General features: G+C 49.9%; 1 protein-coding gene across 1 annotated transcript; it reads right to left on the bottom strand.

The window, feature by feature from the left end:
• Positions 1–241: 241 nt before the first annotated feature.
• On the bottom strand, positions 242–8,009 carry PIGZ (phosphatidylinositol glycan anchor biosynthesis class Z). Its single transcript, XM_019481732.2, has 2 exons — positions 7,797–8,009; positions 242–3,658 (listed from the first exon to the last, which is right to left on the bottom strand). Exons 1-2 carry the CDS (start codon positions 7,933–7,935, stop codon positions 2,076–2,078), a joined length of 1,722 nt encoding a protein of 573 aa, XP_019337277.1. The 5' UTR covers positions 7,936–8,009; the 3' UTR covers positions 242–2,075.
• Between the last annotated feature and the right edge of the window lie 5,335 nt (positions 8,010–13,344).

Below are 13,344 nucleotides of genomic sequence, written 5' to 3'. Positions count from 1 at the left end.
CAGCAGTCCTGTGCTTGCATCCAGTCTAACTCCACCCTTTCAAGTCTCTCTCTAAAACTTACTTTTTCACGATGCATACAAATCACTACGCTCATATTGATGAGGCAAGTGATCTTCCAACCAGCTTGCACTCTGTTTGCCTATTTTGCTGCATCCCATCTGCTCACAGATGACACATACAAGGGGTCCTGATCCCTTGGTGGGGTTCCTAACCATCACCATAATGCAAGTAAGTCCACAATCACCGTGTTACTCCTTTTTATTGAGGGTTACACAACCTTTCATTTGACTTGAGAACAATAACAATTTGGCTTTTCAGCTTCAAGCACTGGTGAGTCATCTCATGGTTAAAGCATTATGGACATATTATTTGACACCTCTGATAAACAGTTTCTTGTAGAGCTGTACAAAATGGTTCTCTAAATAAATAAAAAAGCCATGAAAATATGCCCACCTTGAAAACCTTATTGGAAATAAGTATGTAAACAGTCCCAGCCAGCATAGTGCTTACTGCAGTTTAGGAAGGGCCTAGTGGTGTCAGATGCTGAGGTCCGTTACTTGGCTGTACTGAGCAGATTCCATGATCTGTGAAGGATGAGGCAACGATTAATTGGTAGGTCAACTGGAAGTGGCCTTCAGTATAAGTCCAGAGTGAGACTCAAACTCACACCTGTGGATCCATAGCAAAATATCTTAAAATGCTCTGCAACTTTTCCCTGGACCTCAGTGCTCCAATGGTAATTCCTCAGTGCTGAGTGTGGTAATTCCTGTGGTATACTCAGAAATAATTTTGCACTCTTCAGGATAAGATTATACCTGATACCCACAATGTTGTTCTGCATGCCTCGAATACCTAAAACACCCCCTGAGTTTAAGGGGATAAGCAGGCATGGAAGAGATCCAAATTCTGTTCCTGGTTTTGCCACAGGCTGCCGGTAAAAAGTCCCATGATCATAATACGCCGTGGAGATAACTACCTTCTGTGTCACAAAACAGTTACGAGGTATACTAGGATGCTGTGGTACTATGGATTGTGTAAGTACTAACATGATAAATACTTCTTTGTATTTTCTGTAAGGGTCTTCACTACATTAAGATATAAACATTAAAGAGGGCATAATAACCACTTTACAAATTTGGCACAGAATGCACTGAACAAAATTATTTACAGAAATAATTAGCAGCATAGGCAAGAGAACTCACCTAAAAATACATTTGGTGCACTATCATGATACTTTCAGAGCATGTTCTGTAATATAAAACGTGAAAGCCGCACTAGAAAATGAAATACAGCCTATATGCATGTCCATAATCAGAGGGGAAAAAATAAACTACAATATAAAAAGCTTTTTTCACAGGGAACGAACTGCCAGGTAAGGGCATCTTCTGTGACTATCTAGTCTGCCAAATTTCCTGTTAAAACTTGGTACCATAAACTAACTTAATTTCCTTTTCTTTGTTCTGGTTGTAACACTGGTGTTTTAGATGGAACAGACCATATTCGTTCCAATCCCTTTTGCACGGTCCTGTCCTCTGAGAGGACGTATTTTTGTTACTATACACAGTGCTATGATGATGGTGCTCGCATATGAAAAACTACTGCATCGTGAGTGTAATCTGCCCTAACGACTCTGATGAGCTTCTGGATGCTAAGTTCATTAATGCATGTGACACAGTAGAACTCAAAAAGAGAACAAAACTCAACAAATCAACCATATACCCGAGAGAAGAGATGACCCTGAACAACATGGTAGGTGTTTTGTTATAGACATCTTCAGCATCTGTTTATCAGCTGATCTAGTTCTCTGTCCACAGGAAAATTATCCTGGTTTTAAAACTGTCTTCAGTTCATGAAGAATGAACAACTATCACACACCTAAACAGAGTCCATCCAAAAGAGGTCTAATGCATGGTGGTGAAGGCAATGGGAGAAACAACATGGGAGAAGCTTGCATTACCACTGCCTGGGATGTACGTGGGTCTGTGAATAAAAAGAGGACTTCAGTCTCCAGAATCACTGATCCTGCAACTTTCTTCAGCACAACATTAAATACCTAAAAAGATAAATAAAATCCCTAAATGCTCTGTTGATTTCTGTCCAGCTGAAGGATGGATAGTCCTAACTGACTTTTCCATTTGTCACTGAACAGAAATGACAGTTGTGGTGGATCTTCCATTGTCAAGTGTGGAAATATTAAGGTCTCATTCTTGAACAAAACACCACATTTTTTTACGTTTGTGCTGATTGTTCCAGGAGTAATAACAAACAGTTTGCAAGCTGCTTTTCTCTCGGTTTGTGTACCACCGCAGGTGTTTGCTAGGTGTTCTAGTGTTTGGCAGAAGGTTTGTAGCTCAGTCCCAGCCATATCGATCACTTCTATTTGTGGATCTTTCTTACTGATATTCAGCAGAAACCTGGGAGGCATGTAAGTGTGAGCAAAGAGGAGAGTATAATGTGCTCCATGGCTCAAAGACTCTGGAGAATGTATGAGCTGTTCTAAATGAGCCAGGCATGGGATCAACCCTCCTTGGTGTAAGCACCCAAACACAAAGGCACCAAGAACATTGAAAATGATGATAATGGGTTTCCACTTTATGGTTCTATTGTGTGATGTAATTAATAGGACTAGTGGTAGGATCAGAGGAATAAGAAATCGAGGTTCTTGGTGACTGACCAGGGAAAGAACTACCAAAGGAACAAAATAGAATGAGAGTAGTGCTAGCTTGCTCTCAGGATGCACCAACACTGTGGATGACTGATGACCATGCGGTTTGATCCATGATAATGGATGGATGCATCTCCTTAGCATTTTCAAACCAACACTGATGGCCAGAATGTGTAGGATCCCAAAGAGTATTAGCCCATTGACTGCAAAATGAGTGACTCGTGGATGGCTCCCATGCTGTGCAAGGTTATGGGGATTAAGGTTATAACTAAGAAAATTAAAAGGGGTTACAATTATATTCTGGTTTACTATACCTGTAATGCTGAATGGGTTGACCTTTTCAGTACTGTTTGAGCTATCCTCTGATTGAAAGGTGGTAAAATATAGAGTGTCAGCTGTTACAAAAATAAAGGCAGTGAGAGTTGCGCTAGGAACAAGCTTCAAGAAGTGGTTTGCAATAGCTCTAATGCTGTGCCGAGGAGTGACATTTAAGCCTGTCCAATAAAGCAGTGGCATTAAAGCAAATGCCAAAAAAGTTGGCCTGTTGAAAAACCCGGACGCTGTTATAATCCCTAGGAGACTGCTACGAGTATGTTTTGCCAGACAGGTGTCAGACTCTCTTGCAGATGCTAGTAACATAAGCAGGGCAAAGAAAAGTCCTTCAAGTGTGTTGGTAAATGTCCGTGTGAAAAACACAAGTGTGATATAGGATCCAGCAAGAAGAATGAGTGCGTTCCACCGATCTGCTCCCCAGAACGGAGCTACCCGATACACAGTATAGTCAAGTATGAAAGAAAAGGTGGTGAGGAGAAGGCGAGGTGCTACAAGAAGGGTGTAGCTGTTGATGCATTTTGGCCAGACACCCAGCTGCTGTAAAAACTTGATCACCCAGTAGGTAACTCCAGATGTTATTAGAGGGAATACAACTGTTCTGCAAGGAGAGCTGGAAAGGAATTCCCAGGGATAATAGACCTGTAGGTCTAAAATGTCTCCTAAGGAGGGAGAGAGGTAGAGAGAAAAGTAGATAATACATTTTGGTAAATGATCACTCATTCATTAAAAATACACCTGATCTAGAGGATACTACTACTTATAACACAACTAACAACCTCAGAGGGCAGACTGGTTACTCTATTATTCATTGTGGCTGTTCAGAACTTTATAATGCCAAAAGGAATAGAAATCAGACCCTTGTATTCCCAAAGGTAAGTCTACCACCACCCAACCTACAGGAGACTCTCTGCTTGGTATCAGCAATACAGAACCAAGGATGTAGCTGAGTGGTGATAGTTCCATACAGCAGAGGCACAAGTCTGTGTTACGAGCTACTGCGTATTACCTTCAGAAACTGTTATAGATGGCTCAGGGTATTAGCATTCACATGGGTCATGAAAGCTAGGTTGCATTCTTTTAAGAACATTCACTGTGGAAACGTCATTCTCAAAAAAGGTCTAAACAATTCACACGTTCTGTACTAAATGTAAATTAGGCATGGCTTTGTTATTATTCCAGCACAACTACTAGGTAATAAAATTAGGGCCCAATTCTATGGTTACAGGTTTCCCTCGCCAACTGCGGGGGTTAGCTTCCTGGAAGTTCCCATGGTTGGCAAAACCGTGGTTGGTAAGACCAGAGGCTTATGGGAAAAGTGGGGTTAAGGACTTGAATGGGGCCCTGGCCAGGCCAAGTTGTGAGACCATCTGAGCCCAGTGGCAAAGACAGTTGCCCGCCGGCACCTCTGGACGAGCTGGTAAGTGCGGGGGGAGAAGGGGATTGGGGCCCCTGAAGGGAGGGAGCTGGGCAGGGTTGGGGCTGCTGCCCAGCTGGGCAGTGCTTGGGGCCCCAGTGGGGAGCAGGACAGGGCTGTGGGTGGCTCATTCGGGGGAGGGGGAGGGCTGCTGCAGGAGGCGCGTCGCCGGGGCAGCATGGGGCAAAGAGGCGAACGAGGAGATCCCTGCTCGGCTTCTCTGCTCCCTGCTGCGCCGGGTTTCTGGGGAGGGAAGCAGGGCACAAGGGCGAGTGGACCTGCTCCCTGCCACCACAGGTAGGGCAGCAAGGTGCAGATGCAGGGAACAGAAGCTGAGCCTAGCTGCAGCCTGCTCCTGCTCTGTGCAGAGGTTGGGGGCCCGTGTGCCCCACCTACTCCTTGGCTCCCTGGCGCCACGCTGCCTCTGGAGGAGTCGCCAAGCTCCATTAGTCCCATGACCATGCCCAGCCAGGGCCCTGTTCACAGTGAATCGGGTCCTGCCAGGCTGGGCCATGGCACAATTGGAGCCTGGCAGCTCCTCCAGGTGGCACAGTGCCAGGGAGCCAAGGAGTGTGTGTGTGGTGGGGCTCACACGGGTCCCTGGTCTTTGCATGGGGTATGGGTGGGCTGCAGCTGGACTCAGCTTCTGCTCCCTGTGTCTGCGCCTCGCTGCTGCCACAGAAAACCGTGGTTACTCAAAACTGCATACCGTGGTAGGCAAAACGGTATACAGAATATTAACCAGGGATAGTCAAAACCGCGGCTGGCGAGGGAAACCTGTACTCCACAGTTACCCCAATGCCCAAAGCCTTCAGTAGGAGTTCTGTATAAAGAGCAGCTGAAGAATTCAGGGATTTGGAGACCAGAAGGAACTATCAATATCACCTAGTTCGAAATCTCACTGAGCACAACTCGTAAAATTGCAATCTATAATTCCACCATCAAGTCCAATACTTTTAATAAGTCATCCAGTCTTGATTTAGAGATTTCAAAGGCTGAAGAATTTATCACCTCCCTACATAACCTCCATGGCTGTTGACAGATGTGAAAAAAAAGCACTTTACCAGAAGAGGCAGCTCCACAGCGTCTGTATAGATCCAGTGCTTCAGCAGAGCTTTTTGGTGCTTTTATCAAAAAGCCCCACTGAAGCGCCTGATCCACACAGACATTGCGCGAGCCAGGTCCAACAAATGCAGTGCCTCTTCTGGGAATGCGCTGCGCTCGATGCAGGAGTCCACCAAATTTAAAGTGCCATTTTGGGAGACAGCATTCAGGAGTGGGACAGGCAACTGGTGGCGGCTAGGGGAGCACAGCAGCATGTGGCTGGCTGTAGCCACACTGAGAACAGCCTCACTGGAAGCTGCACTCTGGCCAGGGCCCAGGCTGGTGAAACTGTTCTGCTCCCTTTGTCTCCAGCTGCAGCTGGTGTTGGCTCTGCCCCTGCGGCGCTGCTCTGGCCAGGCAGGCAGGAAGCTTCAGCAGGGCAGCTTCTGGCCAGCGCGTGGAGCTCTGGCTCCAGTTCCCAGCTGCTTTTCACCCGCTGTGCCCACCAGGCCCAATGAGCAGCCACCCATGGGCAGGCAGAGTGGGTGGAAAGCAGCTGGGATGCTGGGAAGAAGCTGCCTGGCTGAAGCTTCCCGCCCGCCTGGCCAGAGCAGTTCCTCAGGGGCAGGGGAGACAAAGGGAGCAAACAGCCCCGCTAGCACGGGCCCTGGCCAGAGTGCAGCTTCCAGTGTGGCTGTTCCCAGTGTAGCTGCGTCCAGCCACATGCTGCTGCACGCCCCTTGCCTCCAGCAGTCCCATGCCTGAACACTGCCCTCCACCCACCCAAAGCCCCATAGGGAGTTTTGATGAGTTTCTGCGTGGGGAGCAAGGGGGTGCTGACCCAGCCCGCTTAGAACACTCTTATGTAACACAGCAAGATCCAAGAGCTGGAAGTTTAACTTGGATAAATTCAAGCTCGAAATAAGATGCAGTTGGCTAACAGTGCAGATAATTAACTGATGGCATTACTTATGGGCTGCTTACAGACCTAACCCCCTCCCAAAAAAAAGTTACTTTAAATTTGGTGCATCCCTGCACTGAGAGCAGCACATTCCCAGAAGAGGCACCTCATTAGCTGGACCTGGCTTGCCCCATGTCTGTGGATCAGGTGCTTTAGTGGGGCTTCTTGATAAAAGTACAGAAAAGCCCTGCTGAAGCACCGGATCTATGCAGATGCTGAGGAGCTGTGTTGAACTAGTGAGCTGCCTCTTTTGGTAAAGGGCTTCTTTTTTCACATCTGTTGACAGCCACGGAGGGTATGTAGGGAGGTGATAAATGTTGGTGCATGCTGCTGTGCTCCCCTCACCACGAGGCTGCTCCTCCCCCCGGGGGTGTTGCTTGGGGTGGGCGGGTGGGGGGAAGCTTCAGCCCAGGGGCCTGCTGGAGGCGAGGGGAGCAGAGGAACACCCAGCTGGCTGTAGCTGCCCTGGAAACAGCCCCCTCGGAAGCTGTGTGCTGGCTGGCACTGGGGCTGGCCGGAGTGGGTGGGGTCAACTCCACGTGGAGCACCCCAGGGGCAGCTGTGGGCCATATCCCCTGGTCTATACAGTGATGGCTGGACAGCCTTCAAGTACCAGGTCTACGGTGTACCAGCTGGAGTAGATCAATTACAGAGGCCAGCTGCAAACTGCTGAAAATCTGTCCTCGCTGTGGGACAGCAGGGTCCACCCGTCCCATCCCAACACAGCTTCACAATCACATGCTTATGGGCACTGATGAATTGGTCCTTAGACTAGGCCAGTGTGGCAGGCAAGCCTGGCACTGTGCTAGCCATGAACGCCGCGTACCCCTGGAGGCTGGGGGGCACGGTGAACTCCCGCAGGCAGTGGCAGCGTGGTCGGTGGCGGCAGCGTGGTGGTGACAAGCAGTGAGCTCCCGCAGGCGGCCACAGCACTCAGTGGCAGGGGGTGGGTGGCGAGTGCTGACTGGCCATCGGCGATCACTCGCAGACATGCCGGCAGTGTTGACAGTGCCCAGCGGTGGTCACGAACCGCCTGCAGACACCACCAGCGGAGTTGGCGGTGGCGGGGCAGGGGGTGGCGATGGCCCGCAGGCGCTGCTGGCAATGTTGGCAGCACCTTTTTGCAGGGGGTGCGCTGCCACGCTCAGGGGGTGCACGGGCACCTGCGTCCATCCCCTACGTGTTGCCAGTGGGGCTACCTTCAGTCAGAGCAGGGCCTAGAGCCAACCTGCGAGGCAGGCGGGCAGCGCAGGCGGGCCCCAACCGCTCCGCAGGGCCGCTCTGCCGGGCCTCCCACGGATCCGCAGCCATGCCACAGGCGTGCAAGAGGCAGCTCGCGCTGGGCCCGACCGGAACCGGCGCAGCGCGGGGAGCTCACCTGCCATGACCTCGGGGGACTGGAAGAACTCGTCGGGGTGCAGGTAGCCGGGCTGCGGCAGCAGGCAGCCGGCCACTCGCAGCAGGGCCAGGGCCGCCCACCAGGCCGGGCCACGGGCGAGGCCGCCGGCCGGGCCCATCGCGCGAGCCCCGCGGGGACGCGGACACGGCGTCTGTCACGGCGGGGACTGGCCCGGGCCGGGCCGGGCCGGGCCGGGCCGGGCCGGGCCGAGCCGAGCCGAGCCGGCCGGCGAGCAGCGCGCGGGTCCCGGGCGAGTCACGCTGCGGCGCTGCCCATCGCCGGGCCCCCCCCGCGCTACGGCCGCCAAACCCGACAGGGGCCTCGTCTCTGACGGCGCTGCTGACACCGGCCCGGCCCGGCCCGGCCCGGCCCGGCCGCCTCCTCCCTGGGGCTCCCGCCCGCCGGGGCGTCCCCCGCGCCGCAGCCAGGCCAGGCCAGGCCGCCCCGCCTCGCTCGCCCGCGCGCTCGCTCCGCAGACGGAGCCCGGCCCGGCCCGGCGCAGCGCGGCGCGGCGCGCCTCCCCGCGGGGGAACCGGACTCTGCCGGGCGGCGGCTCCTCCCGGCCCCGTGCTGCAGGCGGCGCCTCCGACTGCCGGCAGCCCCCGTGGCCGGGCGGGGCGGGGCGCTGCCCGGGAGCCGGCTGGCCCGTGCGGGGGTCGCGCTGGGCACGGGCCGCTCCCCGGAGCAGAGCTCGGGACACGAGGCCGGAGCCCCGGCCGGCCCAGCCAGGCTCCCGCCGCGAGTCCGCGCACAGCCCGGCCCGGTGCTTGCAGCCGCAGGGATTGGCGTCCGGCCCCGCGCACGGGGCTCCTTCTTCAAGGGCCTTTTCACATATCGTCACCACCTTGACGTTTCCATTCGGAGCTGCTCGGCCGGGCCTGGCTGGAAAGGCCCCAGGCACCGCAGGGGTGACCAGGGGCAGCTGTGGCTCACGGCCCCGGTCCTTCCCTTTGGTAAGAGGCCCGGCTTCCTAGAGCAAGGGAAGGTGGGCTCAGGAAAGCAGCTGTTGCGGTACACTACTTAGGGAAGCTCACAAGGATGAGGACTGGTGCAAGAACCATGAAGCGGACACAGAACGGCCTAGAGAGGGGTGACAACCAGTTGCAGCGAGCCGGAGCTACTGGGCAGGAGGGAGAGCTTCTCAAAGATCGAGTCAGGGACTCGATCGTTTTATTACGATGTCAGTGCCAACCACAGGTGCATGCTAACACACAATGTTAGGAGGCAACAAATACAGAGGGAAGGTCAGGAAATCATGCAGGAAGAACCGGGTGATCCTGACCATTAACAGGGTCACAATTATCAACAAGAATTTCTGCTGGAAATTGGGAGGAAAAGGCCCAAGTGTAGTAGCTGATCACAAGGTGAAAATGAGTGGCCATGACAAAGGCAAAGGAAATCCAAAAAATGCACCAAGGGAGAGGTTCCAGTAAAAACAGGGAAGCAATAAAAGTCATTTTACAAAACACTGTCAAGGCCTTGTCAGCCTAGCGGGGGAAGAACCCAAAGCACTTTCAAGATATAACTTGATCAGTTTACACAAGCGCTTATATTACATAGCTGCCAGCAAAAGCACACAAATAGACTCGGTGGGCACCCATGTCGCCCTCTGGTGACACAGTGGCTGACACGCTACATCACTGTATGACGTGCTACGGCAACGTAGCAATCACATGGGTCTACACGTGATCACTGGCTACGTCACCATAGCAGCGTGCTCCCCCCTTATAGTGTGCCGCTACAGCAACGTAGAGGGGAAATCTTCCCGTGTGCCACCGTTATGGCGCAGCATGGGCGGTTACTGTGCTGTTTTGGCAGTAGTAAAACAGCACAGTAACAATGTTGCCATGCCTCAATGTGCAGACACACCCAGTGGCACAGACCATTTCCAGTCCTATGTCCCTGTGCTTCACTGAGTGAAAAACTGATGTCACTCCTTTTCAGGGGTGACAAGGATTTGCTGCCGACCGGTAAAAGAAAACCCTCTGGTGGGACACACTCATCTCAGTGATGGGCCTGAACTAAACACTCCACCATCATTGCTTACCTTTATAATAAATGTCACCATCAATCCAACCATGTCTGATATTTGGGAAGCTTATGTCTCGGCCGGGAGCGATCCGTGGCCCTTTTTGTGCACGTGGGCTGTGGCCAGCAGCCCGGGCACGTGGGGTCAGAGAAAATGGGTGGCAAGCTAGAATTAGTCACGGATGCTTAGTGGTTGATTTAAGATTGTTTACTTACACCAAAGATGGTCGTGGTGTAGGCTGGACAGTTTTCCAGGCACAGCTCCGCTTAAATCCTTGGTTGAGGACTCGGACAAGTTCTATCTCCTACAGAGTTGTCGAGGCTCCGTGGATCCGTCGTTTTTTGCACGCAGGGAGGGATACGTCTAGGAATCTATCGGCGACGGGGAGAGGCCAGAGGCTGATCAGACCCCTGTTGCCTGCTTGAAATGCATTGGGTCCGATAGGAGCCGCAGCGCTTAGAGATCTTCACACCGGGTGAAGTCTCCTCCTCCTGGTGTTCGTGGAGTCCTCCAACTTGGGCGGAACCACACAAGCTTTTTATTCAGCTAGCAAGTCAATCACTAGCTGCCACGTATGCATAATTTAACGTGAACCAATAATGTGGCTCGAATTTAAATACAAATGGCGGGAACTCTTTGCACCGAGCACTTAGATGCAAAAAGAAATGCACCATGCAAAGAAAGCTACAAATTGGTGGGAATTCTCCTTTGCACCGGGGTTCTCCTCTGCAGCAGAGAACTCCACCGTGCAAAGAAGCTGCAATTTAGCGGGAACATAATTTAGCAGTGCCAAAGCGCACACAAAAACGACAATCACAGCTTTGGGTTGTGACAGCTTAAACCATGCGTGTGTAGTGTTTTTAAGTAAGGAATGTATATGTTACAGTAAGGAATGTTATACTTCAGACACATCATTATAAAAGAAGTTACAATTACATATTTTTATCAGTTACCTAAAAATTAAACACTGCATTGCTTTGACTATAAGCCTTTCTTCTCTCCAAAAGGACTGTAAAGATTACACTTGACTTGAAGGCATAGTTGACCTATCCTTGAACCCCCTACAATCTTGACTTATTTTTGCTGCAAAAATATTGAAAGTTCATATGAAGTCATATTATTTTTCAGTGTAGTTCTGGAGAATTTTTAGTGCATTTAACCCTTTGGGTCCTTTCCATAGTTATTTGAGTTCAAGGTCTTTATGTGTGGTTACTAATTTATTTAGAGAACAAGATGATTTTCCTAATATTGAAGTTGAAAATGTGGGTGTTAAGTCATGAAATGGGATTCAGGACTAGTGCGTAAAGGATTGACATGACAGCTCGTTCAATGAACGACAGAAAGGCTGTATTTACTACGCTGTTAAATTAGTCTAAAGCAAAGCAAAGTCCAGTATATTTAGCTTTAAAAGTGATAGCACCTCACCAATACGGGCAAAGAGGCGGTCTCAGCCTTGTCAGCTTCTCAAGGCATGGATCCATTCACCAGAAGAGCGGTTGGGCGCAGAAGCAGTTCTTGTCAGAATTTTTCAGTCTTGAAGCAGGCACTGTTAGCTGTTTCATTCTTCTTTTATACCCTTTAGCTCAGTGTTTTCAAAGCATTTTTGTAGTTGAGTAAAAGAAACACCCAAGCAATAACAAACAGGAAGGTTCTGTTTTCAACTGTTCATTATTTGTTATCAGAAAGGCCCAATTTTGACTGAATTACCTTATTCAGTGACAGGAGGAAGGAACATATCAGGAAATTGTTTAATGACTGGGAGTAACACAAAGTGTTTCCTAGGAGTTGTCCTTGGAAGATGAAGGGAACTACTGAGGGAAAATAAAAGTAAATCAGGAGGAGACACTTTTCAAAGCCCACATGGAGAATGTCTCTTCCTGCACATAAAACATGAGCTATTGAATATAAATATTTACTGTACTAATTAATCAAGGATATACAGTTCACACAGTTACATATGAGACACATAGGAGTCTGCGTAAGATAAGCTGGAAGTGATGCCTTATTATTTATTTTCAGAAGGTCCAGCCACAAACTTGCATCTTCTTGTACTATGTGTCAGGACCGAGGGCGGTCTAAGGCTATGGCCAGTAGCCCGGACCGTCAGGTGGGGTTTTTCCACAACGGAGTAGAGTTAGGCACGGAAGCGTTTTGGTTGTACAAAGAAAGCTTTACTTACACTGCCGATGGTCACAGTGCAGGAAGGAAACTTGCTTGAGTTACAGTTGCACACAAACAAACAGAAGTGAGATCTCTTCCGAACCAAACCGAGATGAGTCGTCGATGTACAACTCCGCACGCTCAACACGGGGGATACGTCAATGTTTCCACTATGACGGGGAGTTGTTAGAAGCTGATCAGGCCCCTATATCCTCCTCCAAGACACACGCGGAGTTTGCTAGGCTCCACAGTGCGCTTAGAGTTCCCCACGAGATGGTTGTGGAGTCCTCCAACTTGGGTGGAAACTGCTCTAACCTTTTATACGGCTAGTGAGCCAATTGCTAGCCACCACGTAGGAATAATTTAGAATTGACCAATAGTGGGACACTAATTTGCATACGTGTGGCGTGAACTCTTTTGCACCGGGGTTCTCTCTCTGCAGCTGAGAAATGCACCGTGCAAAGAAAGCTCCATGTGGCGGGAAAATTCCAATGTGCCGAGGCACTAAAAATCATTGGGTTATGACACTATGCAGTTGCCATCAATATTTTGTATTTTGACTTTTGTGAGTAGGCCCAGCTCAGCTTGAGTTTCACAGTTCACAGTCATCAGTAAGATCAACTCATAATTGAAATTATATGGCATAAAAAGAACTGCTGACAAAAATCTGTGGATAACAAAAGCTAATAGAGTGGTAAAGGACGAGTACAGAGCGACCATACTGAACAATCTGGATTACAATAGTAAACCATGCTAATCCAACAAAATACAATGAGCCAGCTAGATGCAAGGTCACACACAGCAATAACTTTTCAAAGGTCTTTATGGACCCAAATCCCAGTACTTTCAGTCAAGCCAGTAGATCATCCCTATAAAATGGGAAAATGTATCCTGGAAAGAAATGACTTAAAAGGATTTTCAGGTCAAAGGTTCAAACTACTGACTATGAGCTTCCACTGTGAAACTGTGGCAAAAAATCTACTACAATCAAAGATACAGACATATGGGAGCAGTGAGTTCAAACAGAGAGGTTAAGTTATGTTTCAAAAGACTGATACTGAAGTATTGTGCTCAGGGCTCATATGTCTGCACTTTTAAAGAGAGGACAAAGAGGAGCCATAAACGCTATTTGAAGCCTGGGGAAAAGATGTTGTATGGCGAGTGAAAATGCTCAGTTCTGTTTAGTTTATCAAAAAAGAAGACCCTGATAAAGACCAAGGACTAAACCGCAGTTCAGTCAAAAAGACAGATGAAGACCCAGTGCCTGGAAATTAAAGCCAGTTAAATTCAAGTTAGGAATACGGGATAATAATGTTAACAAGAGTGGGCACATCTACA

Source organism: Alligator mississippiensis, chromosome 7 (assembly GCF_030867095.1).
Source record: "Alligator mississippiensis isolate rAllMis1 chromosome 7, rAllMis1, whole genome shotgun sequence".
NCBI classification, from domain to species: Eukaryota; Metazoa; Chordata; order Crocodylia; family Alligatoridae; genus Alligator; species Alligator mississippiensis.
Note: the sequence above shows the minus strand (reverse complement) of the source record. Positions and strands in the feature narration are given on the sequence as shown.

Excerpts from the sequence above, each read along its gene's own strand:
- PIGZ (XM_019481732.2), bottom strand. The coding sequence starts at position 7,935 with ATGGGCCCGGCCGGCGGCCTCGCCCGTGGCCCGGCCTGGTGGGCGGCC. Across the intron at positions 3,659-7,796 it reads GTCCCCCGAGGTCATGGCAG|GAGACATTTTAGACCTACAG; the intron begins GTGAGCTCCCCG and ends CTCCCTCCTTAG.